The sequence below is a fragment of the Trachypithecus francoisi genome, unplaced genomic scaffold (assembly GCF_009764315.1).
Source record: "Trachypithecus francoisi isolate TF-2019V2 unplaced genomic scaffold, Tfra_2.0 Lachesis_group8, whole genome shotgun sequence".
Lineage (NCBI taxonomy): Eukaryota > Metazoa > Chordata > Mammalia > Primates > Cercopithecidae > Trachypithecus > Trachypithecus francoisi.
The window spans coordinates 97,157,637-97,183,233 of record NW_022681473.1 but is presented as its reverse complement, the minus strand read 5'-3'; the positions used below and the strand labels follow the sequence as shown (position 1 = coordinate 97,183,233).

General features: G+C 37.9%; 1 protein-coding gene across 1 annotated transcript in view; it reads left to right on the top strand.

The window, feature by feature from the left end:
- The window catches only part of GUCY1A2 (guanylate cyclase 1 soluble subunit alpha 2), a 327,273-nt gene that overhangs the window by 21,597 nt on the left and 280,079 nt on the right, over positions 1-25,597 (top strand). Inside the window, exons 2-3 of the mRNA XM_033205254.1 lie at positions 8,988-9,049; positions 16,366-16,487. Of these exons, the coding sequence (XP_033061145.1) occupies positions 8,988-9,049; positions 16,366-16,487 (184 nt within the window). The remainder of the gene's footprint in view (positions 1-8,987; positions 9,050-16,365; positions 16,488-25,597) is intronic.

The window sequence follows — 25,597 nt, the reverse complement described above, 5'->3', positions numbered from 1 at the left end:
GGCTTTTGCTATACCATGATCCATTTTCCTGAGAAAATGTCTAGAAGCAGTGCCATCTTGTCTTATCAGTATTTTCATTCAGACTGAGCCAAATTGGCCATGATGGTGACCAGTTAAGCATGTATTAATATCTCCTAAAATCTCACTATTAAGAAGTTAATGAGCATACTGGAACTATTTAATAGTGACACTGTTTACAATTTTGGGAAAACAATCTCATTTTCATTCCATTAAAGACAAAAGGAAATAAGGAATTTCAGTTAGATACATGGGAAGTATTTCCTAATGGTCACCAAAGTGAAGTAAATTACCAGTGGAGGAAGCAGTTGTGATAGAAAGAGCACAGGAGACCCACGACCTGGTTTTGATGGTGTTCCTTTCCAGTTCTGTAGCTGAGGCAAAACACTTGAACCTCTCTGATGCTCAGTTTTTTCATCTGTGAAATGTGGATAATTAAATCTGAGACTGGTGAGATTGTTGTGAGTATCTAATAGGGTGGAAAAAAAGTGATTTGTAAAAACCATAATGTGTTATGCAAACCGAAGGTGGTGGTGTTACTCTCTGGAGTTCTTTGAAAACATCAGACATCCTTGGATGACTTAAGTGTGTTCTTGCCTGAAGGCAGAAGAAAGACTAAATAACTCATACTTCAGGGAGTGTATGTTTTCAGCTTAAATTAGTATTGATGGTATTAGGTTTTGTATCAAATTGAAATTCAATGGCTGTTTTTGGAAAGGCATAAAGTGAAGTAACAAAGGGGAAAATACTGGGAAAGCAAACATCCGTTTTGTATAGGAAGACTTAATTACTGTATTGATTATATGTTAAGTATAATCAATTATAACCAATAATAATAATGATAACCACTGTGGTTTGCTATTAGAGCATACTTCTATTAAGGCAAAGGTTGTTAGTTTGAATCCCCAAATGGGCCAATTAGCATAATGTCAGCCTTCTCCCCAAGCTCTAATGAGGTCGTGCAAATATATACCTGTGTTCACAAGGAGAATAAAATGAAGACTGGAAAACATTGCACAGATGTTAGGCCAGTATGGATAGAAAAACGCGAATTTTAGTGCATCTGTAGCTTTTTATTTTTTCCTTTAGCACACCTAGCATTTTCGCATCTTGTAACGATTAGTCTGAACTTCTAGTTTTGCTTAGCAAATTAGTGGTGTAGGTCACTTGAAATGGCATTCCTACCTTCCTAAAAAGCTGCTGTCCTTCTAAAAAGTATAGTTATGATTACCCAGAGAAGGTTGTTTAATCACCAGTATGTTCCAACTCTGTATTTATGAGTGCTTAAACTTTACAGTGCTGTACTTGAAGATGACCCTGAGAACTACATACTTCTTACATGTGTTTTTCAGATAGGAAAATTGAGGCATTTTTTTTTCCCCCCAGGACTGTCAGGTGAAGAGATTTTGGCTAATTTAATTTTATTTTTTAAAAGGTCAGTAGCACAGCTGGATTTGTAATATAGAGGTCCTGACTCAAAGTTCTATATTTAATTTGCAGTCTTTTTTTATTTTTTATTTTTTGGTTTATATGTAGTAAGTTTAGTCAGAGGCTGGGAAAGAAACATTATGTCTGGATATTTAGCAAGATTGATGGCTACGCAATTACCTCTCCTTCAGAATTAAACTGGTTGTTTGAAATGACATTATTTGGATTCATTTTAGTAATAAAGTCAGTCATATAATTTGATCCATTGGTGTCTACAGGCCTACCTACAAAGAAAGGGTATGTAAGATTATAATTCTGATTAAGTTGTGGAATTTGACATAGGCTATCCTAAGAAACAGTGTGTTCTCATGTTGTGGACAAGGTGGTATTCTCCACTTTGTGACCTGGAGGATGACGAGAACGGTTCCTTGTCCCTACAATTTATCTTTCCCTGACAAGCCTATTTACTAAAATTAAACTCTTAAAGATTCAGACCATCCTCTATATTGTAGAGAAGCTCATTCACACCATCACCTACCTTAGCAAGGATTCGGACTTGAGGTTTTGAGGGAATGGAGTGAGAATTCCTCTTGAGCATCATCTTAGAACAAGGTAGTAAGGGGGTTTGAAATTTTGATGAGGGAAAGAAAGAGAATATGCAAAGAACAGCTTTTGGATACTTACTTTGAGAGTTTAGATTATGGTGGTGAGGATCTGGCCTAGCAGAAAGGAACACAAAGACGCTGGGTGCCCAGACGGTGGGGAAAGGTGAGCTAGAGGATGACAGGAAGCTGAGAAAGTGGAAGTGGAATTATTTAAAATAAAATTTAATTCCTGATTTTGCTTATGGCTTTTCTTGTTGATACAGCTTTGGTTTAAAGAATATTGTGTGTTCTCAAGAAAAAAATCGATTACTTTGAATACATGTGATTTTGTAATTTTATGTAACATTAAAAAACTACTTTCTTATTGAAGACAGTTTCCTAACAGAAGACATGTTCTGGCCGGGCACGGTGGCTCACACCTGTAATCCCAGCACTTTGAGAGGCCGAGGTGGGCAGATCATGAGGTCAAGAGATTGAGACCATCCTGGCCAACACGATGAAACCCTGTCTGTACTAAAAATACAAAAAAATTAGCCGGGCGTGGAGGCGGGCGCCTGTAGTCCTAGCTACTTGGGAGACTGAGGCAGGAGAATCGCTTGAACCCGGGAGGTGGAGGTTGTAGTGAGCCTACATCTCGCTACTGCACTCCAGCCTGAGCGACAGGCTGGTCTAAAAAAAAAACAGACTTGGTCTAAAATATATATATATATACGCACACACACACACATATATATACACATATATGTGTGTATATATATTCTTTTTGTACAAGAGGGTTTCTTTACTTTTTAGTCATGTGATGGTGAACAGATTATCTAATCTCTAAATTTGGTTCCTTTTTAGTGATAATAACACCAGTCTGATTATTTCACTTGATTGGTGCAAGGATCAATTAGGATAATATGTATTAAAAATATGAGCTGTAAAGTGCTCAACCAGATAAAAAACATTAAATATTGTATGCAGTAAAGATTGAAGGTTACATGCTTAGATTTGGGAGCCATATTACCTGGCTTTGTCTCTTTTTATCTGTGTGACACAGGGCAACTTAAAGTTTGTCTCAGTATTCTCATTCATAAAATTGAAAAATAATGACGCCTACCTCATGTGGTGATGTGAAAATCAAAGAAGTTCATATACATAGTGGGCTTAAAGCAGTGCCTGGCATAAAACACCGTAATCATTCTAGCTGTTGTGTTTTTATGTGCATGTTAGCACAAAACTAAATGCTGCATTATTTGCATGGGAGTGGGTTACTGTGAAATTAAAGAAAAACATCTCGTATTTATGCTTCAAGCAGCATAGCTCTTTGCTTATCTAACAAATTCATATTTGATTATAAGCCATGAGTGACAGTTAAAGAAAGGGACTATGTTTGAATTAAGCAGTTATGAGTATCCATCTCAGAAGCTTTACTTCTCTTGATATTTGAATTAAGAGACTATTCTCATTTAATGCCGACTTATTCAGATAAAGTTCACAGTGTTTTTTTCTCTTGTTCATCATGTTTATACCTTAAATGAAAGGTTTCAACACTAACTACACATTGGAAGCAACTGGGTCCCCCCGGACAAGTTCAACTGGAAAATCTGGGGATGGCACTCAGACCTTGGTGTTTTTTATAAAGATCCCCAAGTGATTTTAATGTGAGGCAGAATTTAAAAGCATTGGCTGAGAGCAGTAGTGATTAAATATATACCTATATCATTTAGTTTCTGACCTCGATAGATAATTTTGTCATATTTAAATAAACAAAATAATGGCCAGGCAAAGTGGTTCACGCCTGTAATCCCAGTGCTTTGGGAGGCTGAGGTGGGTGGATCACTTAAGGTCAGGAGTTTGAGACCTGGGCAACATGGTGAAACCCCCATCTCTACTAAAAATACAAAAAAAAAAAAAAAAGAAATGCCAGACTTGGTGGCACGCACCTGTAATCCCAGCTCGTCAGTAGGCTGAAGCATTAGAACTGCTTGATCCTGGGAGGTGGAGGTTGCAGTGAGCTGAGATTGCACCATTGCACTCCAGCTTGGGCGACAGAGCAAGAGTCCATCTCAAAAAAATAAAACAAAATAATATGGCTCTTTATGGATGTTTCTTTAAAGGCAGACCTATTGTTTCTATTAAGTTTGTGTCTTGTGAGTATATGTCACTAAGCTGAAATGAGAAGTTTGATTGTTTTTAAATTATGTGTGTGGTTTTTTTTGGCATGATGAAGCGCTGTGTGTATCAAATAAGAATATAGACTTGCAGAATGTGAAAGGTAAGAGGGAGCCTCAAAGGCATCCAGTGCAAGAGGACACACTTTGAAGTCAGTCCTGATTTGGAGTGACTTATTTACTTACTGGGTGTGTAATCTTGTGACACTTAACCTCCCTGAGCTGCAGCTTCTTCATCTCTGTAAAATTGAGACGTACATGTATTTTCTGCGATGACAACTGTGTTTCACGCTACACACACACACACACACACACACACACACACACACACATCTTTACTCTCTGCCTCCTGCCTGATCCCCGCACCATCTGGCGCGGATATCCTGAGCAGGGACTGTGTGGGAGCCTCAGCGGGACTGTCTGAGCCTGCAGGGCCAGCTGCTGGGGACTGCTTCTTCCCACTCTTCAGGGATTATTTCTCTGGCTCTGTTGGGACTATTTTGTGGTTGGCTGTTCAGATCTCATGACCTTTCATGAGCATAACATTTAATCAGTGGGGGTCAGTCACTGTTGGTCAAGTATAGTGAAGCTATTCATGAGACTAGAGATGAAGATGGCTTTTTGCTGCCATATGATGGAGGCTTTTGGGTACCCTCTGTTGGTACCCTCTGTTTGAACCCCAGAAAATATGTGTGCAGGACACTGATGGCTGCTTCCTCTTTCCAGCTGGCTTCCTCTCCATTGCTACTTTGTGTTGAGTTGGGACACTAGGAGGTCACTATCTATATCTTCGTTTGGGGGAAGGAGAGAAAAATTACAGACCTCTTGAGTTTCTTTTTATGATAGTAGGAACAGTGGATTTTCTCCTTTCCCACCCTTGTCTCTTTGATCCTCCAGCATAGGGCTATAAAATTATTAGGCCACTCAGCAATCCTGTTGCACATTCTTTGTGTACAAGGAAGAAAGTTCATGGGTTGTTTCTTAGCAGCTGTAAAGTAAATGCCTGAGGTCTTTAGCTGTGGTGTTTCAGCATCCTTCCTACTCACTGGCGGGCCTGGCTTTAGTACTATCCTCAGCCTTAATTTTGAGAATTCTGCTTGCATCACTGTCTCTCTCAACTGATCTTAATGTTTCATTGGAAATAATCCAGCCGCCATTTTTCTGAATTTTCCTCTGTTCACTGGAATTGGTGTCAGCTTCTCGTAATGAGAAGTATCGGTAGCTTTATTGATTTTTTTTAGGTGATGATCTTGAAACATTACACCTGTGGGATGAGTTGTCTAATTGAAGTCTTGCTCCTCCACTAGATTATGAGACTCTCGAGGGTAGAAACTATGTTTTTCAGCTTAGCATATCCATATCTCTCATTTATTACACACCTACTGTGTGTCAGAGATGTTGCTCTATTATTTCAGTGTATTCCCACAAAAATAAGGTACACATATATAACAAACCTGCACATTCTGCACTTGTATCCCAGAACTTAAAGTATAATAATAAAAAAAAAATTAAAAAAGGTCATTAAACTAAAAAAAAAAAAAAAAGGTACACATAAGGAATCTTATTTCAGAAGAGCTTAAGTAAATTGCCCAAGGTCATCTAGCTAGTGAGTCACAGAACTTGCTTTTGAATTCAGTTTGACTTTAGAGCCTCTTTTCTAAATCACCTTTCCAACCTCCTTCTTGCAGAAAAGGACAGATGCACATAAGAGGACTGGGATCTTGGCCTGTAAAATGTTGGATGGTTCTCTTAAGTAGGAGACAGTTATGGAGCTGCATTCTTAAAGAAGAAGATAGAAAGTTTGCATGTCTTCAAAGCCCTTGTTGTTCCCATTGAACTACATTGACTTGCATCACTGGCATACATGGGCACTTATATAATATAAGTTTGTTGAGAGCCGGACCCTACCACCCCAGAGGCAGAAGTCATCTGATGGGAGGCTTTGGCCCATTTGTGGGTCTTCACTTCATGCTTTTTACTTAGGACAGAGAGGCTGAGATTATGTGAATTTGTCTCTCACTGATAAGGCCATGGGTTGAGGCCATCAGACAAACTCAGAACTGGAATGAATCCATGGTGATAAGATATTCGGAGGGGCCAGGAGTCTGTTGAAGTCAGTCTTGGCTTGCTAAAGTTAGAAGATGCTGTGCAGTCGCCTCTATGCTTGTGGTTTAGGGCATTAGAATGTGCTTGCCCACTTTGGCAAGAAATAGGAAGTGCATAAATGCTTTATCAACCTGAAGCTTTGTTGGATGTGTTCAGAGAACATTTCCTTTTAATGTATTTGGAAACTATAAATTTAAATCCTGCTGGGAGTGGAAGTAATTGCTTCACACAAGAAAAAAGCTAGGTCTTTAAAAGGCTTAACTCCTTTCACAAATATGTGCTTTTTAATGACTGGGAAATTCCTGGTACAGAAAAAAATGTCCTTTTGTACAAATGAGGTCATTCTGGTCTTAAGTGGCCCTGTGCACTCTAGTTCCTGCTTTCTGTTCCATGTTTTGTGACCCGAGGTTATTGGAAGGATCATCCCTCTGGATATTCACTGCTTTTTGAACTTGTTACCAAGGGGAAAGTTAGCTTAGGAACTGCCAAGTCAGTGCCAGAAGTCCAGATCTAAGGGGTACTGAGCTAGTGACTGATAGTGATTGGGTTTAGATTGGTCATGGATTGGGTTGTTAAAGCATGCTTTCTGTGTGTGCTAGGATCCCTATGTCTGATTCATTCTCCTTAGATTTCTCAACCATTCCACTGCTTCTTGGTTCAGGAATGATTTTTCTTTCCTAGGTGCATATCATTTACTCTGCTCTGAGTCTGCTTGGATGAGTAGAAACATCTGTGCCAGTCTGAGGCCTGGTGTAAATGAAAAGCAGCTGCTGAAAGAAGTGGCTCTGTACCTCTCTTTTGAATGCTTGCAAGTTAATTTGTGAATTGGCTTGGCTAACGTGCAGTAGGTATCTGAGGCCTTAGATTTGTGTGGTGAAAGGGTTCTCCTACATGGTAATGTAGAGTAGATCTCAGTGGATGTCCTTGATTCAATTTAAGCTCACTTTCCTCTAACTTTAACCACTGCCTACCAAGGAGGATGTTAAAGATTCGAAGAGTGTTGGATAGGGAGAGTGTTACATCTGTCTTGGATGTTTTTATAAAGAGGTGGACATGGAGTGGGTGCAAATGAGATTTGACATAGACCTCTGGGTCTCTTTTTGTTTTTTTGTTTTTTTTTTTTGAGACAGAATCTCACTTAGTCACCTAGAACGGAGTGCAGTGGGGTGATCTTGGCTCCCTGCAACCTCTGCCTGCTGGGTTCAAGCAATTCTCATGCCTCAGCCTACCAGGCAGCTGGGACTACAGGCATGTGCCACCACGCTGGACTAACTTTTAGTATTTTTAGTAGAGACAGGGTTTCACCAATTTGGCCAGGATGGTCTTGAACTCCTGACCTCAAGTGATCCACGTGCTCGTCCTCCCAAAGTGCTGGGATTACAGGTGTGAGCCAGAGTGCCCAGCTCCTGGGGTCTCCTTTAGATAATATATGTTTAAGACAGCCACTTTGAAGGATTAGCAATTGGAAATTGATATTTATTAACTGCTTCTTAGGTACCAGCACTATGCTAGACCTTTTCTGCAGATTACCTTTTTAGAGGTAGAAGGCTTGTGTAGTTAATTAGCAGCAGCCCATGAGATTCCCAAGCTACCATGCTGCCTCGCATCTTGAAGGCTTTGTGTTACATTGGTGTTCCCCTAGAATTCATCCTTGGCTGTAATTGATCAATGTTTTGATGAGGCCTTGAGTGCTTTCTTTCTGCTTAATTGACTACAGGTTTTTGTTGTTTAAAACATTCTCTCTCTTGCTACTGAGAACTTGGTTCTTATCATAACTTCCTAATAAAATCTAGGTTCTAGGATCTTGGTGTCCCATTCATGACTCTCTAAGTCTGAAACTCCAAGTTCAGTCTCTGTTGCTTAATTTCTTGATCTGGGATTAAGAACCTCTGTCTTGAATCATTGTGGAGAAGAGATTATGAAATGTCATGAGCTGCTTAGATATTTGTTGCAGACCCCATTTTTTGCCTGAAACACTTGTGGCCCATCCAGTATGCTCCAGAAAGAACCTTTGCTTGAATTCTCTTGGGACATGGAGGAAGTCAGGCTGACTGCTGTGACAGTCATGGCTGTGGGTCCTGGATCACTGGCTTCCCACCCTACTCTGCCTTTTTATTAGTCTCCTCAAAGAACAGGGAAAAAAAAGATCATTTAAGTTTAAAAATATCTCTTATTATAAAGTTGACTATTTTAACTCAATTTATCACTGCTTGCTAGACCATCCTTGAAAACCTTGTTAAAATGTAGAAGAAAATATGAAGATGTGCCATTTCATTTCAGTTGGTCATTACCTCATGCAGATTACATATGCTGGAAAGGAAAAACTGTGACTCATGTTTCTGCAGGGCACCCTCCCCACTACCCCCAAGGCCTGGGTTTATTGTAGGCAGCCAATGAGTATTTTATTGAACTTAATAGCTGGCACAAGAGATTTGAAGAAAACGTTCCTAGGAAATACTATCATAATTGAAATTGGGAAGTTCTGTGTAATTGCTGAGTGCCTCATTAGTTTCTGTGAGGAAAATACAAGGCATGATGCAAAATGGGTTAATATTGTGGAAGGAAAACTCTCAAGAGGTAAATCAGAAGCTTCACCTATCTGCCTACGATGCTCACAATGGGAATGGTACTGATTTGCTGATAATATGTTTTTATTATTATTATTATTCTGTAGCCTCAGACGATACAGCAAACTCTCAAGAGGACACTGCAGTATTATGAACATCAAGTTATTGGGTAAGTAAAAATTGATTTTGGTTATTATTGGGGGAAAATTAAAGGTAATTACTCAAACGTAGCTGTTGAGTATGTGATTTTCTGCTACCCAGGTCAACCTTATTTTACAGTGGCTGTGTTCTCACAGTGTTGGGGGTGAAGGCTTATTGGGGGGTCCCTTGGAGTGATTTCTTTTGGCTTATTTGTGCTTAATTATTTTAAATGAAATTACTTTCTGGTATTGCTTTTCCTTTTTTTTTTTTTTCTTGGTCTTCTTATGTTCTTACTCTCTTTTTCTGATGTTGACTTGTATAATTTTGCCTTACTAATGTGGTAAGGTTTATTGGTACCAACCCAGATGCTTTGGGATTTTAGAATCCTTAAGTAGAGTTTGATAAAAATCACTACAGCCTTAACACAGTTCAGTGAGAGGAATTAGTTTACTTAGAGTCAGGTGCTACGTATTTTTCTTTATTATCGCCTATTTCTTGAAGTGGTTGTGATGTGGTGTAAAGTAAGAAGACTTGAGGTCAAAAGATAGGACTTCAAGGCCTCACTAGCACATAGATCTCTTACTAAGTAACTTTATCTCTTTTGTAAAATGTGATGATAATAATAACTACATCAAGGATTAGATGTAATGATTAAATGAGGTAATTTCAATGAAACCATTTTGTAAACAGAGAGCTCCAAATGAGTATGAGGTACACCTCTCATTGGCTATGGCAGAAAGCAACTGGCAAATATGAAAGCCTAAATTTACTTACTCATGCAATCTAGCTTTTAGATTCAATTTATTGACATTAGAGACAATGTATATTTTTAATTTACCTTGTTAGTATTCTTTATATGGTACAGTGATTTATCTTTGTAAAATTTTAAGAACTTTTGAGAAGTCAGTATTCAAACTGGTACTTCTTGAACTGTTCTCAGTATCATTCAACATTTATGGCTAATAGTCATTGCTATAGGGATCAAGAACATAATTTTGGCTATTAGGGTATAGTGTGATTTTTTTTCACCGAACAGAAGGGAAGAATTCTTAATGGAAAAATTATCTTGGTACCTAGTACAACGCCGTATACTTTAAGTGCTTGATGATTATGTTGTCATTTCGAAAGGAATTGCTTTGAAACTTTGTCATGCTAATCCTCAAGAGTGAAGTTCTAGGAAAAACATATTATTTAAACTCATGAGATGGCTTTTAGTTTGAGGCCATTAGTGATTTTAAATGGTTTATCCTAATGGAGATAAAGAATGTCAAATTAATCTTTCTCCACACATCCTAAAATAAAACTTAATCACTCTCATTGACTTGGCTGCTTTCAAAGTATGGTGTTTGGATTAAATTAATATACTTAAAGTAGTTCCTTGTGTGTGGTGAGCACTACATACTTGTTTGCTCTTATGTTTATTGTTATTAATATTTTTATGACAATATCCATCATCAAAGTCTAATCATTTTCTGGGATTATGAATGTTTTTTCTCTTTTGAAATAAAATAACTGATGAAATATTCTCATTTGTGAACTAAAGTATGTAAAGTATGCCTTCAAGGCAAATTGGAGTGGGACTCTTATAATGTGATCAAAATAGCTAACCAAACTATGTTGCTATAATCATCAATTTTTTTTCTCCTTTGATAGAATTTTATCCAGCTAGCTGCCTCAGCCCTCCCCTTCTGCCTATGTAGACATGGCCTGTGGTAATTCTTTGTCCGTTGCATGAATGGTCTTTTCCTAGTTCTGTTTATTGCATACACAGTATAAAGAAAACAGAGAGTTTGACACCAGTATAAAGAGGGGTCTTGATGTCTGGCCTGATTCAAATAGGCCTATTAGCATATTTTTGCTTGGGTTTTGGCTGATTTCTCGGACTTGAAGTACCTTTGCTCACTGACTTTATTTGCATTCACGCTGATGAAGACAAAGGGGTGCTGTTGACAGCAATTTTGCCACGTTTGCCTTTCTTGACTATTCCCTTTTCTTGCCTTTTTTCTCATTGATGACTTTCCTGTCCAACTTCCTCTTTTGCCTTTTATTCTCCATCTTTCTACTTTTTATTTCTCTTTTCACAATCAAAAAAGCAGAGCAGCTAATATCATTCACCCTTGAACTAAAAAGCTTTTGCAACTGTGTGTTGTTCCTCTTAAGAAAATACAATTTAAGTCTTCTTATCTCTAATTGTGAAAAAGAATGTGTTTCTTACAGTTGAAGGGATTTCAGAATCCCTGAATTGAGAATTGAGAGTAAGTGCCGACAAGCATAATTTTAGTTATTTTTCAGCAGGCGAGGTGGGAAGGAGATGCTTTTCCTAATCTCTGAAATGGGGCTTGCTTAAAGGTGTCTTGAAATAACTCAGCATTTAAATACTTTGTGTTGAGGTGTTAAAGCAAAACAGGTAACAGAGTATGAGCTAGCCCTTCTCTTTTTAATTTCTTAATTATCCTTCAATCACTAACCTTCCTTTCCTTTCCTTGAAAACTCTGCCCTTAATCTGTTTTATTTATCAGAGCTCTAGGATTGTACAGTTCTGCTCCTTGGATTCGTATACTGGTTGCCCATAGAAACTCTCTGAGGCTTTTTTTGTCTGCCAAGACTGAGACTTGAACGCAGGGAGCAGCTGTTCCGAAGGGTCACAGACAGAAGGACTGGGAGGGAGTAGCCGATGGGGCTTCCTGTTAGGGAGTAAGATAGCCTCTCTGTACCTCATCCACTTTATCTTTAAACATTATTCTACTCCTTAATTTATCCATTCACTTGTTCATTTATTTATTCATAGAGATCATTCAAGTTGGGGAAATGAGTGCTAAAATAATTTATTCATGCAATGTGATAAATCTTCTTCTCTTCATCTCCACTATCGTCATCATCTCTCACCAAGACATTCTGGTCTAATTTTCTGGTTTCTACTTTTGTCCGCCAATATGTATTTTCACCACAGCAAAATGATAAAAAATTAGATCATGCCACCTTCTTACATGAAACCAATGGTTCTCAAATGTTAATGTGCATCAGAATCACCTGCCAGCCTTGTTAAAACACATATTACTGGGCCCTGCTCCCAGAGATTCTGATTCCGTAGATTCAGATGGGGCTCAAGAAACTGGCATTTTTGACAAGTTCCCAGGTAATGCTGATGCTGCTTGTCCATGCATCACACTTTGAACCCCCTGCTTTAAACTATATAATGGTTTATTATGGTAGAATAAAGTCTAAATTCTTTCTGTGATCTGGCCTCTGCCCACCTCTCTAATTTCATCCCTTTCCACTTCCCTTTTTTTCACTCCATTTCAACCTTCTGTTGGTTTCTCAACTTCCCAACCTTAGCTTCAGGGCCTTTGTATGTATTGTTTCATTTTTATGTAATGCTCTTTCCCCAGATGTTTGCGTGACTTATTCTTTATATACATATAGATCTCTGTTAAAATGTCTTCTCTTCAGGAAAGCTTGCCCTGATCACCCCCATCTAAAGCATCTCTCCATCACCTACCTCAAACTCCAATCGTGTCAGGTTGACTTTGTGGAAAATTTTGATTGCTATATAAACTCTACATATTCATCCTCACTTGGAGAGCTTCTTGTTCCCATAGCACTGTCTTTCCTTCACCTAGAATGAGTAAGGGGGTATTGAGTGTGCATCTTTATGTTAGTTGCTCTTTAACTCAGACTTCTAGGGAATGGACTTTCTGGGTGTTGTGGGGTGGAAAGATTAGTGAGAAGCAGAAGTGGTCAGTAGGAGACAGGCAGGATTCACTTTAGAAATTAAAAGAAACTGAGGATGGAGGAATGTCTGTTTATAATAGTACTTTTTTTCTTATATAATTCTTGCCATTATCTTGTGCCGTTTCTTCTCTTTGTATGTTGTGGAAAGATTGTGTTTTGTAAGTAGACATATGAGAATTACTAGACATAAAGTCAAGCTTTGCTATTGAATAATCTTGGGAAGATTACTTAAAATCCCTGAGCCTCAGTTTTCTCATTTTAAAAATGGGAATAATAACAGTGTTGTGGTGAAGTTTAAATGAAATCTTAATGATAATAATGTGCGAAGTCACATAATTACAAAAAGTAGTTAGCATAGTACCTGGTACATAAAGATAATCAAAAAATGAATTGAATTATTATTACTACTATTAGTAAATGACTCTTTTGCAATTCAACTTTTGTTGATTGTCTTCAGTTTATCCTCCTGCTGCAATCTTTTCCTGTCTTTGTTGGGACTTTTAAAGTTTAGAATCTGTTGTTTAGCATCCGGAGCTGAAGATGCCCAGTTTGTGTTCTAGCAACAATTTTCTTCTTAAAGAGAACACTTTTTCATTGGTTTTTTTTTTTCTTTTTTTGACTGAAATTTCCGTCTCTAGAGGGCTTGACTCAATTGCTGTCACTCATATTTGTACTATATGACTTCTACTGGTCTATGGCTCACAAAAATGGATTGCCATGGCAGTGCAGATGAAGCACAGATTTCTTCAGTAAACTGCTGTGGGACATGTGATAATCTTTCTGAGATACAGTGTTCACTCACTATATATTTTAAACAATAAAGAATAAAGAAATGTGTATTCAGAACCATGCCACTAATTTTATTTATTTATTTATTTATTTTTTGCCATAATAAGCATTGTTGTGTTAATATCATGGGTAGGACTGTTGCCAAACTCATATTAGTCTGGGATAGAAATTCTTATAGTCATCTAAAATTAAATTGTATTGCTCCAATTATTAATGTGAGCCCTATGTTTGTTTTATACAGCCAATCTTCTGTTTCTCTTTTTCTTTTGACAATTGAGGAGAAATTAAGCCAGAATAATTTCAGTAGAACACTAGAAGTGAAATTAAGAGTGGGTGAATTATGATTATTCTGGGAAACAAACTTCAAGGATATTATTTAAGCTATCATGATCAGATTTTGTGGCTTAAATTATTTTATCTAAAAATGATCTAGCTTTTTTTTCATATATTTACATAGAAAAACTATATCTTTTTGAACATAAACAAATTAGACAAAAGCTAATATCTATTGGTTGCTTACTGTGTTGGAGGAGATATGCTGGGCACGTTCCATCTTTTATTTAATCCTAAACATATTGCATAAGAGTACTGTATTAAGCACATTTTACAGTTGAGGAAATTGAGGCTGAGAGAAAGAAATACTTTTTAAGGTCATTCTGATAAAAATGGTGGAGGTTGAATTAAAAATAACCCTGTGGTTGCCTGTGTTTAACATCTGTGCTCCCTGTTCCACCTTTTGAGTGACTCCTGCATTTTGGAAACTGTGGTAGGCATTTTGCCTAACTGGTTTATTGGAGTCTGATCTCAATGAGGTATACAAACATGAAACCATTTTATTTTTCCCTCCACTCACATCAAACATGCTAGGATACATCCCCTTTGATATTAGCTTAGACAGATTGCTCTGTTTTCTAAGTACTTCCAAGAATTATGAAGTTCACTCCAGGCCAATTTAAATCTTTACTCTCATATCCAATCTGACTCTAATGTTCCTTTCCCTGTCTGGGTCAGGCCTTGGCCTAAGAGACTTGGAATGTAGGACAGAGTGTATGATGTGGGTTTTCGCTCTTCTTCTCCAGGCCATTCCTTTCTGGGTCCCTTTCTCTTCTGATGTATTGGTTGGAGCATGAATGAAATGGAAAATGGCAGAAGCCTTTTTAAATTCGCTGGGGTTGTAGCAGTCCTCTCTTGGCTGTGATGCCCTCACTAGGATGCATATATGAGTTCTGCCCTGACTGCTTCGGATGCCACAGCTGCCGCACCTAAGGACTTCACTCTCTTGGTCTTGGTAGTGGGAGCCCTGTCCCTGGCTGGTAGCCTCTAGATTGGAAAAGCACCATGACAACCAGACAACTCAAGCTTGCCTCTCTCTTCCCTAACCCATGAGAAACTCACATATTTGCCCTGCCAAATGGTGGGCCTTTAGGTTACTCCCAATTTTTCTCGATTTCTTTTCCTTGTTAATGACTCTCTCCTGACTCTTCTTCATTTTGTCAGTCAGACATGGGAGTATGATCAGGAAATCCACTGTCTCTGCAGACGTTCACTGGGGAGTGAGATGGGAGATCCCCAATCTCTACCAGCTGTGGATGCCCCTCACCAACTGGATGTCTGCAGGGAACACTCCCCTTTTCTCCTTTTCTAGGAGGGGAGGGGGGAAAGTGCAATAGCACTCTCTTCCTAGGCCAACTCCTGACTCTTCTGAAGATTTTATTTTGAAGTCTTTCTATTCCTTTGCTTCTGTGAGCTGGTAGTAGGGTGACGGGGGCAGTGGCTATTTAGTCTCCTCTTAAGTCCTGAAGAAGAGCTCTGGTCTTCTTGGCTACCCCTTTAGAATGTGGGAGGATTTGGCCTTTAATGTCCTCAGCTTATTTTGTCTTAGCTCTCATTCATTGGCAATTCAAAAAACTCCCAGTCAATATCCAGTTACACAGACATTGTGTTATTTAGTCCTCACAAGAACTCTAGGAGGTACTTCCATTTTATGGGAGAGGAAAGTTAGACAAAGAGATTAGGTTACTTGCCCAAGATCTCACAGATAGAAAATGGTAAGACCATGACTCAAATTCTGCTAGGTGTATGCTGCTATCTTTTTTTTTTTTGAGACAGAGTCTCGCTCTGTCACCCAGGCTGGAGTGCAATGGTGTGATCTCGGTTCACTGCAAGCTCCACCTCCTAGGTTTACGTCATTCTCCTGCCTCAGCCTCCTGAGTAGCTGGGACTACAGGTGCCTACCACCATGCTTGGCTAATTTTTTGTATTTTTAGTAGAGACAGGGTTTCATTATGTTAGCCAGGATGGCCTATGGTCTCAATCTCCTGACCTCGTGATCAACCCTCCTCAGCCTCCCAAAATGCTGTGTTTACAGGCATGAGCCACCGCGCCTGGCATGTACTGCTATCTTCTTGACTGTGATAAAGGTTATGGTGTGTTTACTTTCAACACTGTTGAATGCCAGGACACCAAATTAACGTTGTTAACTCTTCCTTTTTTAGGCAGCTTCCTTATGGAAGCAGATCACTAGCCTTGATGACGTGCTTACAGAGTGATACATTAGCTATACAAAGCTGATATATTTTTCGTTCTCCTCAATTTTTTTCACACATAGCTTTCTTGTTAACAGTTGCCTTCAGTTCCAGGTCTACACTGCAAATGCTGATGTGAATGGTGGGTTACACCAGAATTATGTCTCAAAGCTTCACTTATTTTAAAATGTGATTATGATGAAAGCATAGACTGCGTGTGCTTGTGCGTATGTATATGAGTTGCATTCGCAGATGCTTTCAAAAATTTCTCCTTATGCTAATTTTGTTTTCTTCTTAGTTACAGGGATGCAGAAAAGAATTTCCACAATATCTCTAACAGATGCTCCTATGCAGAACACTCCAACAAAGAAGAAATCGAAGATGTCTCAGGAATTCTTCAGTGTACTGCTAATATACTCGGTATATTAACTATGTATTTATATGATTGAGAGAGAATGAAAGAGAGGGAATATCGAGGTGGAAATGTTTCATGTTCTACCAAAGAGAGATTTGGAGAATATGGCAAGTTGAGACCCAGGCCTTGTGAAGTGATGGGTGTTTACTCTCCTGAAGATGTTTGAGTGGAAATTGCTTGCATGCCACTTACTTAGAGATGGAAAAACATCAAAACAAAAATACTTAAATTCCAGGGAAACAATTTCAAATATTCACATGTGAATAGTATTAGCTTTGTATAATTCATATATCTTTGGCCCTTATTCTCAGCTGAAGTTGTAGGATCTTTTTTTACTCTCAGTCATACTCTGTTATTTCTGGGAGGTCCTGGTTGGGGCAGAAGGGTGGCCCACAGGTACTCTTAACACTCTACAATCCAGCGTTCCTTTCTGTGGCCTTGTCAGTGAAGCAGGTCATCTACTGAGGTGTCTTTGCCCTACTTGGGCTGGGGGAGTGTCCGTCTTAAAGGTATTCGTACTTATGGCAGAGGGGCTGTTTTTGGATGCTCCAATATGGCTAAAAGGTAGTGTTGTAGATTGCATCCAATCATACAGCCTTAAGCTACCATAACTGAGCTGTTCTACCATGCTACCTGAAGTTCTTGGTATGTGAGAGCTACCTTGTATTCCATGCAAAGTGTTCTAAAAGAAATATTTTTTTTTTCCTGATGTCTTACAGATGTTTCTAGTGAGAAATTTCTCTTTAAGTTCTTTGTAGAATCCTTTTTTCTTTATGACCCAGATAGGAATCCATGGCGTGCTGGAGGGTGCTAGTGGGGAATAACAAATCTTAGTGAGCGACTCCACACAGAATGCAGAATCTCTTTTGGGGTCAGGTGATGGAGAATAGGGCAAACCAGTTTGCATGTTCTTTCTTTTCCTTTAAAGTACTTTCCCTGGAGACATCTGAGTTTCTCCTACAAACAATTTTCAGGTTACTCCAACCCAAGAGTCTATCAGATTTTTCTAAACATGCCTGACTTCTAGAGGTAGACTTCTTTTACATTCAAGCTGGGAATCCAGCCGCCAGTTGGCTACATTTTCATCCTAGGTAACTTTTGTAAACACAAAATCAAATAATAAGAAAATGTATGCTTTTTGTGAGGGGAGGCGTATAGATGTTAGTGGTTTATCTAACATCTATAACAGCATGCAGGACGGTGATGGGTAGTGAAAAGGAGGCCAAAGATTCATCGCCTTAATCTTAGAACAACTGCAGGGATGTCACAATATCCAAGTAAATCTTATGATTGGAGAAAATCAGGGTGAGATTAAAAGAGACACTACCCGAGAGCTGTTTAAAGTTTTCTGATTTTATATTTTCAAGGCCTCTCCTTTCAGTAACATCTATTTCTCTTAATGCATTGTGATTTCAAGGGCTGGGGTAAAAGGGTTGTATCAGAATCTCAGTGAAGGGATGTTGAATATTTTGAGAAGTTGCTTCTTAACCAGTTTCTAAGCATTTTCCTGACCCTTACATCTTTCTTCTTTATGCTCCCTAGTTTTAGAATCACTGAGTTAGAGGGAATAGGAGGTGTTCAAAAATAATGATTACACTGGGGTGCTAAAGATAGTTGGACTGTGGCTTGTAAATGAGTGTGCAGAATTTCCACAGAAAGAAACCCTGGGTCAAACAATTTGAAATGGTGACCACCAGGGGACACTGTTGGCCCAGCACAGTTTAGTTGCCTTTCGAAGGTTGCCCTGAGATGCTGAATAAGTCGTGAGTGAGACGTCAGCAGGCAATGTGCTGCCTGATGACATTAGGGTAAGTGAAGTGTTTATAACTTAGAAGGTGATCGTGTAACAGGGTTTAGATTTCCATGAATACTAACTTTTTTTTTTTTGGCCAAAGAGATACTAGGTCTGATTATTTTCTTCTTCTAAGTAATGATAGGTTGTTCTCAAGATTTAAAGCATAATCTTGTAAAGTTTAAATTTCTGGAGATTAACATTTAATGCCTGCCACCTGCCAACCAGATGCTGGCACAGATGATTATGTGCCTAAGAGGTAGCTGTTCTCTTTGAATAATGTATTTTAAGAATCTTGATATATTGATGCTCTGAGGACAGCTTTAGTGGTCATATTCAGTAAAATCTTTGTTTTTAACAAGTCACGGAGCTATGATTAATCTTGGCTTGCTTAGATTTTATCTTTTTTTAAAGTTGTGTTTAAATTCTCTTGTGTAATCATATATGAGAATGAAAGAATTGGTTAGCTTACTGGACAGAAAAGCACCACATAACAAAATTATTTTTCGGGAGGGTTTTGGGGGGCGGCACAGGAAAATAGCATTTCAACCAAGTTAAGAACAATTTTGATGCCTGAGAACCTTTCTTTTGGATGGCAGAAGGCAATGTTCCAACTCCATGGTTTATATTTATCACCTTTGGGGAGTGTGATTAGATTATTGGTGGTTTATTCACTTATTTGTATGTTATTTATACTTCATCATCAAAAAAGACTTGAAGTAATAGATCACAAAATGTGATCATAGTAGCAATTTTTCTCCTTCCAAAATGATCATTTCTACCTACTTAGTATAAACAACTCCTCTAGAAATTTTGGTCATTTACTGGCTCTTCAGGTTGAAGTTTGCTTTTAGAGGGTGACATGGAATAAAAACGAGGACCTGAAGAGAGGGGAGAAAGTGAGTTGGAGAAGACCTGTTATGCCTCTGCCACGCGTTTGTTCTCACTTCTTCCATGGGACTCCCTGGGAGCGCATGTTGTGCCCTACAGTGTGGTTCATGTCTCTGGAGTAACGGGAAAGAACTGCTTTCAGATATCAAAATGTTTGCTCTCTGTTTCCCTTTTGTTGGCTTAGAAACCGGTTGTTTCTATTTTCTGTCTCGTCATTTACAAATTACGGATATTGATTGTGGTCTGTTTCTTGCCATCTCTTCACCACATTTTGGTGCTTTGGCAATTGCTGTGATAATGGAGCCTGGGCCCTTGAAACTCTGGCCATGCAAAGAAACATAGTAGACAATGCCCTCCCTGCTGGAGGACTTCAGATTTAAATTTATTGCTTTATTTGGTACATAATATCTTTTGCATACCAAAGTAATCTAATTTTAGTTGTCCAAAAAATAGAAAATCTTTTCTAGCCCTAATCTGCAAAGCCTATTTTTAGCTCAAATTAAATAGTAGAAATGTGTTTATGTTCTGTGAGGCAACATTAGTATTTTCTTGGAAATTGTAATGGTTGAATGAAGCATGTATTAAAGCATGTGTACCATGTTTTCTGCTGAAATGTTGCTACTTGTTCCTATGTGTTACTTAGTGTTATAGGCAGGGAGACAAAGTGAGTAGGAGAGTTAAGGGAGAAGGATGATAAATTGCATAGTCTCCTTTGTCATAATAAGTTAAACATAAATGAGGTTATGACTATTGGAGTTTTAACAAGTGCTAATGCTATTAAGGGTGTTGTGGGTGTTTCAGTTGTTGTAGAGCTCTAAGAGCTACAAGATGAGGGAGATGGGGTGTAGGAAAAAGACTTCCCACAGTAGTTTAGAGAACAAATAGAAATGAGAGCTCTAGGTTAATTTATTTACTGAAGAGTTATAGCATATAAAGATTTGCAGGTTTAGGAAGCATCAGTTATTTGCTAAGTATTGCTCAAAGTATAGTTTTTTTTTTCATTTTTAAAAAATTTTTTATTTTTAATTTTTCTGCTTACATAGTAGGTATATATATTTACGGGTTACATGAGATATTTTGATACAGGCATACAATGCATAATAATCACATCAGGGTAGATGGAATATCCATCCTCTCAATCATCCCTTCTTTGTAACAATCCATTTATACTTTTTTAGTTATTCAAAAATATACAATAAATTATTGTTGACTGTAGTTATCCTATTGTTCTCACCTATTTGTGGGAACAAAAAGTTAAAACCACTGGACTCATGGAGATAGACAGTATAATGATGGTTACCAGAAGCTGGGAAGGGTAGTTGGGGGGAGGGAGGGGGAAAGCATAATGGGCACAAAAATACAGTTAGATAGAATGAATAAGATCTAGTATTTGACAGCACAAAGTATAGTTTTATACTGCCCTTGTGAAGTGCATTTCCTCTCAAAATAGTCAGGAAGTGCATAGTTCTGAAAAGTATTCATTAATGTTTTCTTTGTTTTAAAGGTCTCTCTCTGTCAGAGTGTTGCTTTATCTTCTCTAGAAACGTAACACATTTAAGTCAGAATGGGAGCAATGTTATCATGGGATTATTTTGTTGGGAGAGGGCTAGTAAGGAGGATAGAGGAAAAGACCTTTGGGGCTTATTCCGCACAATATTTTCTTAGTGTCAGGGATCCTGAAATACTGTGAAATCATTTATAAGATGCCACTGATTCCACAATCTTTAGCTGGTATGGAACTCTCTGTTTTTTTCTAAGTAATGATTTTTTGCTTATATGTCAACTTGTGTATACTTTTTTGTTTCACAGTGATTTGGAATGTGTATTTAGGAGCCTTTTAATTGGTCATAAAATTGTGAAGAATTAGCTTAAGGTTAGGGTTAAGACTAACTTGGGGATTTTCTGGGAATAACTCTAAATAATATAATTGTTTAGCAGAGTAGAATATGTTTAACATATTATTATCTTGGAGAACTAGTTAATGTAGTAACAACTTACCATATTTATTGGTGAATTAATATTAATAGCAATAAATAACTTCTGCCAATATAGTTCTTGTTACTATAACTTGGTAACTGATCAATTTCCTCTTTCATTAAAGTAAATATTTTCAGTATTTTACTAAAATGAATTGGAATTAAGGTGGTTGGAGGGGAAGTAACTTAATAATGTTACTATAATGTAGTGACTTAGAGCAAGACTGGAGCCAGACTACTTGGGTTGAAAATTCATCTCAGCTACTTACTAACTGTACGAATTGGAATGATTGACTTCATCTTTCCTTACCTCATATTTCGCATTTGGAAAATGGAGATAATATAATTGCACACTTCCTAGAGTTGCTAAGACGATTAAATGAGTTAATTTATATTAAGTACATACTTAGAACAGCATGGTATATAACAAACAAATGGAATGTAAATCTTTGCTTTTATTATTATTGAGTATTCCCCAAATAATGTGTGCATCAGACGCATGAGGTTTGCTTACTTGTTTAGGTGAGGAAACATACTTTGCAAGGTGAACTAACTTGTTGATGTCTTTGGTCAGAGTTAACAAGCCACAGAGGCAGAATTTAAATTCATTTCAGTCTGATTCCAAACCTCATGTTCTTCTCACTACTTTGTGCTGCCTTCCAGAGTTGTTGACTGTGTCATCACTCCTCTGATGCTAATTACACACCATCTTTCCGGTTCTCCGAATTCTTAGACTCGTCATGATGTCACATTTTGCTTAGTGCATTGCTCTTCCAAATGTACTTGGGATAGTTGCTTATATGAGACAAACTTCTTGTCAGCATTGAGGAAAGTGCAGTTTCATTGCAATTTGGATCATTTCGGTTTAGAAACTAGGATTATTCTTTAAATTTTAGGTGTTGAAAATGCACTAAGGGTGATAGTGTTTCCCGTCACAACACAAACATGCTTTCTTGGCTATGCTATAGTAAACACCGTGCCAGTTTTTTTGCTCAGATTTCAAGCTGATCTTGCTACATAGCTGGCCTCGTATGTTAGACATCACTGGTCCAGCACAAAACCTGCAAAAAGACTGTGTTTCTGATGTTGCTGATTTCTTTTAATGGAAAAGTTTAAGAATTCATCATAGAATCTTATTAAACAATTTCTAAACGAGACTTTAGGTAGTGGCTCTGTGTAAATTAGAGAAAACTTCTGTTTTCTGCTCTCTGCTTATATACTTTCTCTGAAATAATTAGATATAGTAGGTAGTCCTGAGAAAGAATGAGACCATTGTGTATGGACACTGCTTCCTATATGTATAGGATAAACACTATAATAAAAACATATCCTTAAGTTATACAAGTCAGTTTTAGAAGTTACAAGGATATTGAGTATGTAGCCTTTTCACTGACTTCTTTTGTTTAGAAGTGTGAATTTAAGATTAATCCATATCTTTGGCAGAGAGCTCATTCCTTTCCCCCAATTCCCCTGAAAAAATACTCCATTTAACATGTACCACAGTTTGCTTATCCATTCATTGGTTGAAGGATACCTTGGTTACTTCCATTTTTGGTTATTGGGTATTGAGTAGGAATGTGCCATGGTTTCCCTCTTCTCCTAGATATTTTTTTGTCTTTTAGGAACATTTTCTTCTGAATCTTGTGACAGACTATTCCCCGTTTGTCCTGTTAAATTTCTCCAGACGTAGCTTTTCTTTTTTGCTGGAAAATCATGGCAGTCCTTTTTCTTAATTTGAAATTTTTGTTTCTGTGTCTCTAAAGCATTGTTTCGCTGTCACTAGCAGCTTTCTGTCTAGCACTTCTTCTTTGTGTGAGGAGAGGACAACCCCTCACATTGCTAAATTCTTCAAGTTGTCTTTTGTTCTCTTTTATGAACTCTTCAGTAGGGTGGTGTTTATTTTTCCTCTCCCTTTAAGTTTTTTTAAATAAAGTTTTAATATAGTTTTAGATTTATAAAAAAACTGTGAAGATAGCACAGAAAGTTCTAATATATCCCACACCCATTTTCCCCATTTGACATCATACATTAATATGGTACTTTGGTCCCAATTTATAAAACAATATTGATATGTTATTGTTAACAAAATTCTATACTTTATTTCAGTATCCTTAGTTTTTAACCTTTTCTCTTCCAGGATTTCATTCCAGATACCACATTACATTTAGTTGACTTATCTCCGTAGCTTCTCTTATCTATGACAGTTTCTCAGACTTTCCTTGTTTTTGATGACCTTGACAGCTTTGAAGCATACGGCCAGATCTTTTGTTTGTTTCGTGTTTACTTTGGTATGTGCCCATATGCCCATCACTGGCCTGGCATATGCCCATATTGTGTGTGTCTGTGTGTGCATAGTGTGTTTTGAGCACTTCCTTACTTTCCAGCACTATAAGATGTTCCAGACTCATCTTTCATATTTCCTGTCCCAGTCTAGAATCAGCCATTTCTCTCAGGATCCCTGATACCTTTTATTGCAGAATGGTATTAGAAACCATGACCTGGGCATTGGTTGTACTCATTGCTATTGGGGCGTTTTGCTTCTACACCCTCTCAGCCAACAGAGCAAAAGAATATATGTGTGGGCCGGGCGCGATGGCTCAAGCCTGTAATCCCAGCACTTTGGGAGGCCGAGACGGGCGGATCACGAGGTCAGGAGATCGAGACCATCCTGGCTAACACAGTGAAACCCCGTCTCTACTAAAAATACAAAAACTAGCCGGGCGAGGTGGCGGGCGCCTGTAGTCCCAGCTACTCGGGAGGCTGAGGCAGGAGAATGGCGTAAACCCAGGAGGCGGAGCTTGCAGTGAGCTGAGATCCGGCCACTGCACTCCAGTCCGGGCGACAGAGCGAGACTCTGCTTAAAAAAAAAAAAAAAAAAAAAAGAATATATGTGTGTATACTGACTCATATATATATGCCTATCTATAAACATTTTATATGTATTCATCATACGCTAAATTGAGTTCATACTGATATCTCCAACTTTACTCCGTTACCATATGGATCATTCTAACCTTTCCCCCTTGCTTGTCTATATCCTCCTTTCTAACAAGGAGAAACCTGACTCCCTTTAGCCATCCATTTACTGAATTCTTGAATTCCAGTGTATGTTTATAGTTGTTTCAGAATTGTTAACACAAGCTTCCAGGGGAAACAATTTTATCAACTAGAATACAGTGCCTGTGGGCAGTTTGAGAGTATGTAGTTATGTATAAAGTTTTATAATGTCCAGTCATTTCCAGGGTTACTTAGGTAAGCACCATTCTACCCCACCACTTCCAGTGAGATTTTTTTTCACATATTTATAATGCAGCTAGATTCTTTCATTATAGTCTTCCATCCTGTGATACTTTGACCTCCTAAACACACATGCAGACACACACACACACATACACACACACTTAAATTTGTATACAGTAAGTTTAGCTCTTCTGCTGTAAAGTTCTATGGGTATTGAAAAATGCATAATGTCATATATCTACCATTATAACATCATACCAAATACTTTCCCTCTTCTAACAAATATCCCCTGTGTTTCACTTGTTCAACCCCATGTCACCTCCAAATCCCTGGCAAGTACTGATCTGTTTGCCATGCTATAGTTTTGCCTTTACCAGAATGTCATATAAATGTAATCATATAGTATGTAGCCTTTTCACTGGCTCCTTTTGTTTAGAAGTGTGAATTTAAAATTAATCCATGTCTTTGGCAGAGAGCTCATTCTTTTCCCCCCCACCCCCTCCCCCCCAAAAAATATTCCATTTAACATGTACCACAGTTTGCATATCCATTCATTGATTGAAGGGTACCTTGGTTCCTTCCATGTTTGGTTATTATTAATTAACTGCTATAAAACATTCAATTGCAAGTTTTTGTGTAGACTACATTTTCAAATCAGTTAGGTAAATACTTAGGAGTGCAATTGTTGAACTATGTTTAACCTTGTAAGAAACTGCCAAAGTGTCTTACAAAGTGACTGCGCCATTTGCCTTCCCAGAAGCAATAACTGATACTTCCTATTGCTCTTCATCTTTTCCAGAAATTGATATTTTCTGTGTTTTAGATTTTAGCCATTCTAATACATGTGCCTTCCTCCTTGAAATTTTAATAAACAAAAGCAGCACCTGTTATCTCTTTACTATTTCTGCATATACCAACTGTAATTAAGAATTTCGTTTTCTGGTTTTGTCATTCTAAATACTTTTCCTGATATTATGACTGAATTTAGAAACTGCTTAAAAATTTATTAGTGATAGCAGTGATTGCCCATGATACTACTGTAATAGGTAGACTCTTTCTCTTTGGCTTAGTAACAATAAGTTCCTGGAATGGAGTTATTCAGCATTTATTCACTGGGAAATGAAATATTTTAGGAATTTCAGTGTAACTTTGAGGTGCTATAACCAACAGGGTCCCATTTGTTGAAGATGTTGAAATATAAGATGTCCACAAATGG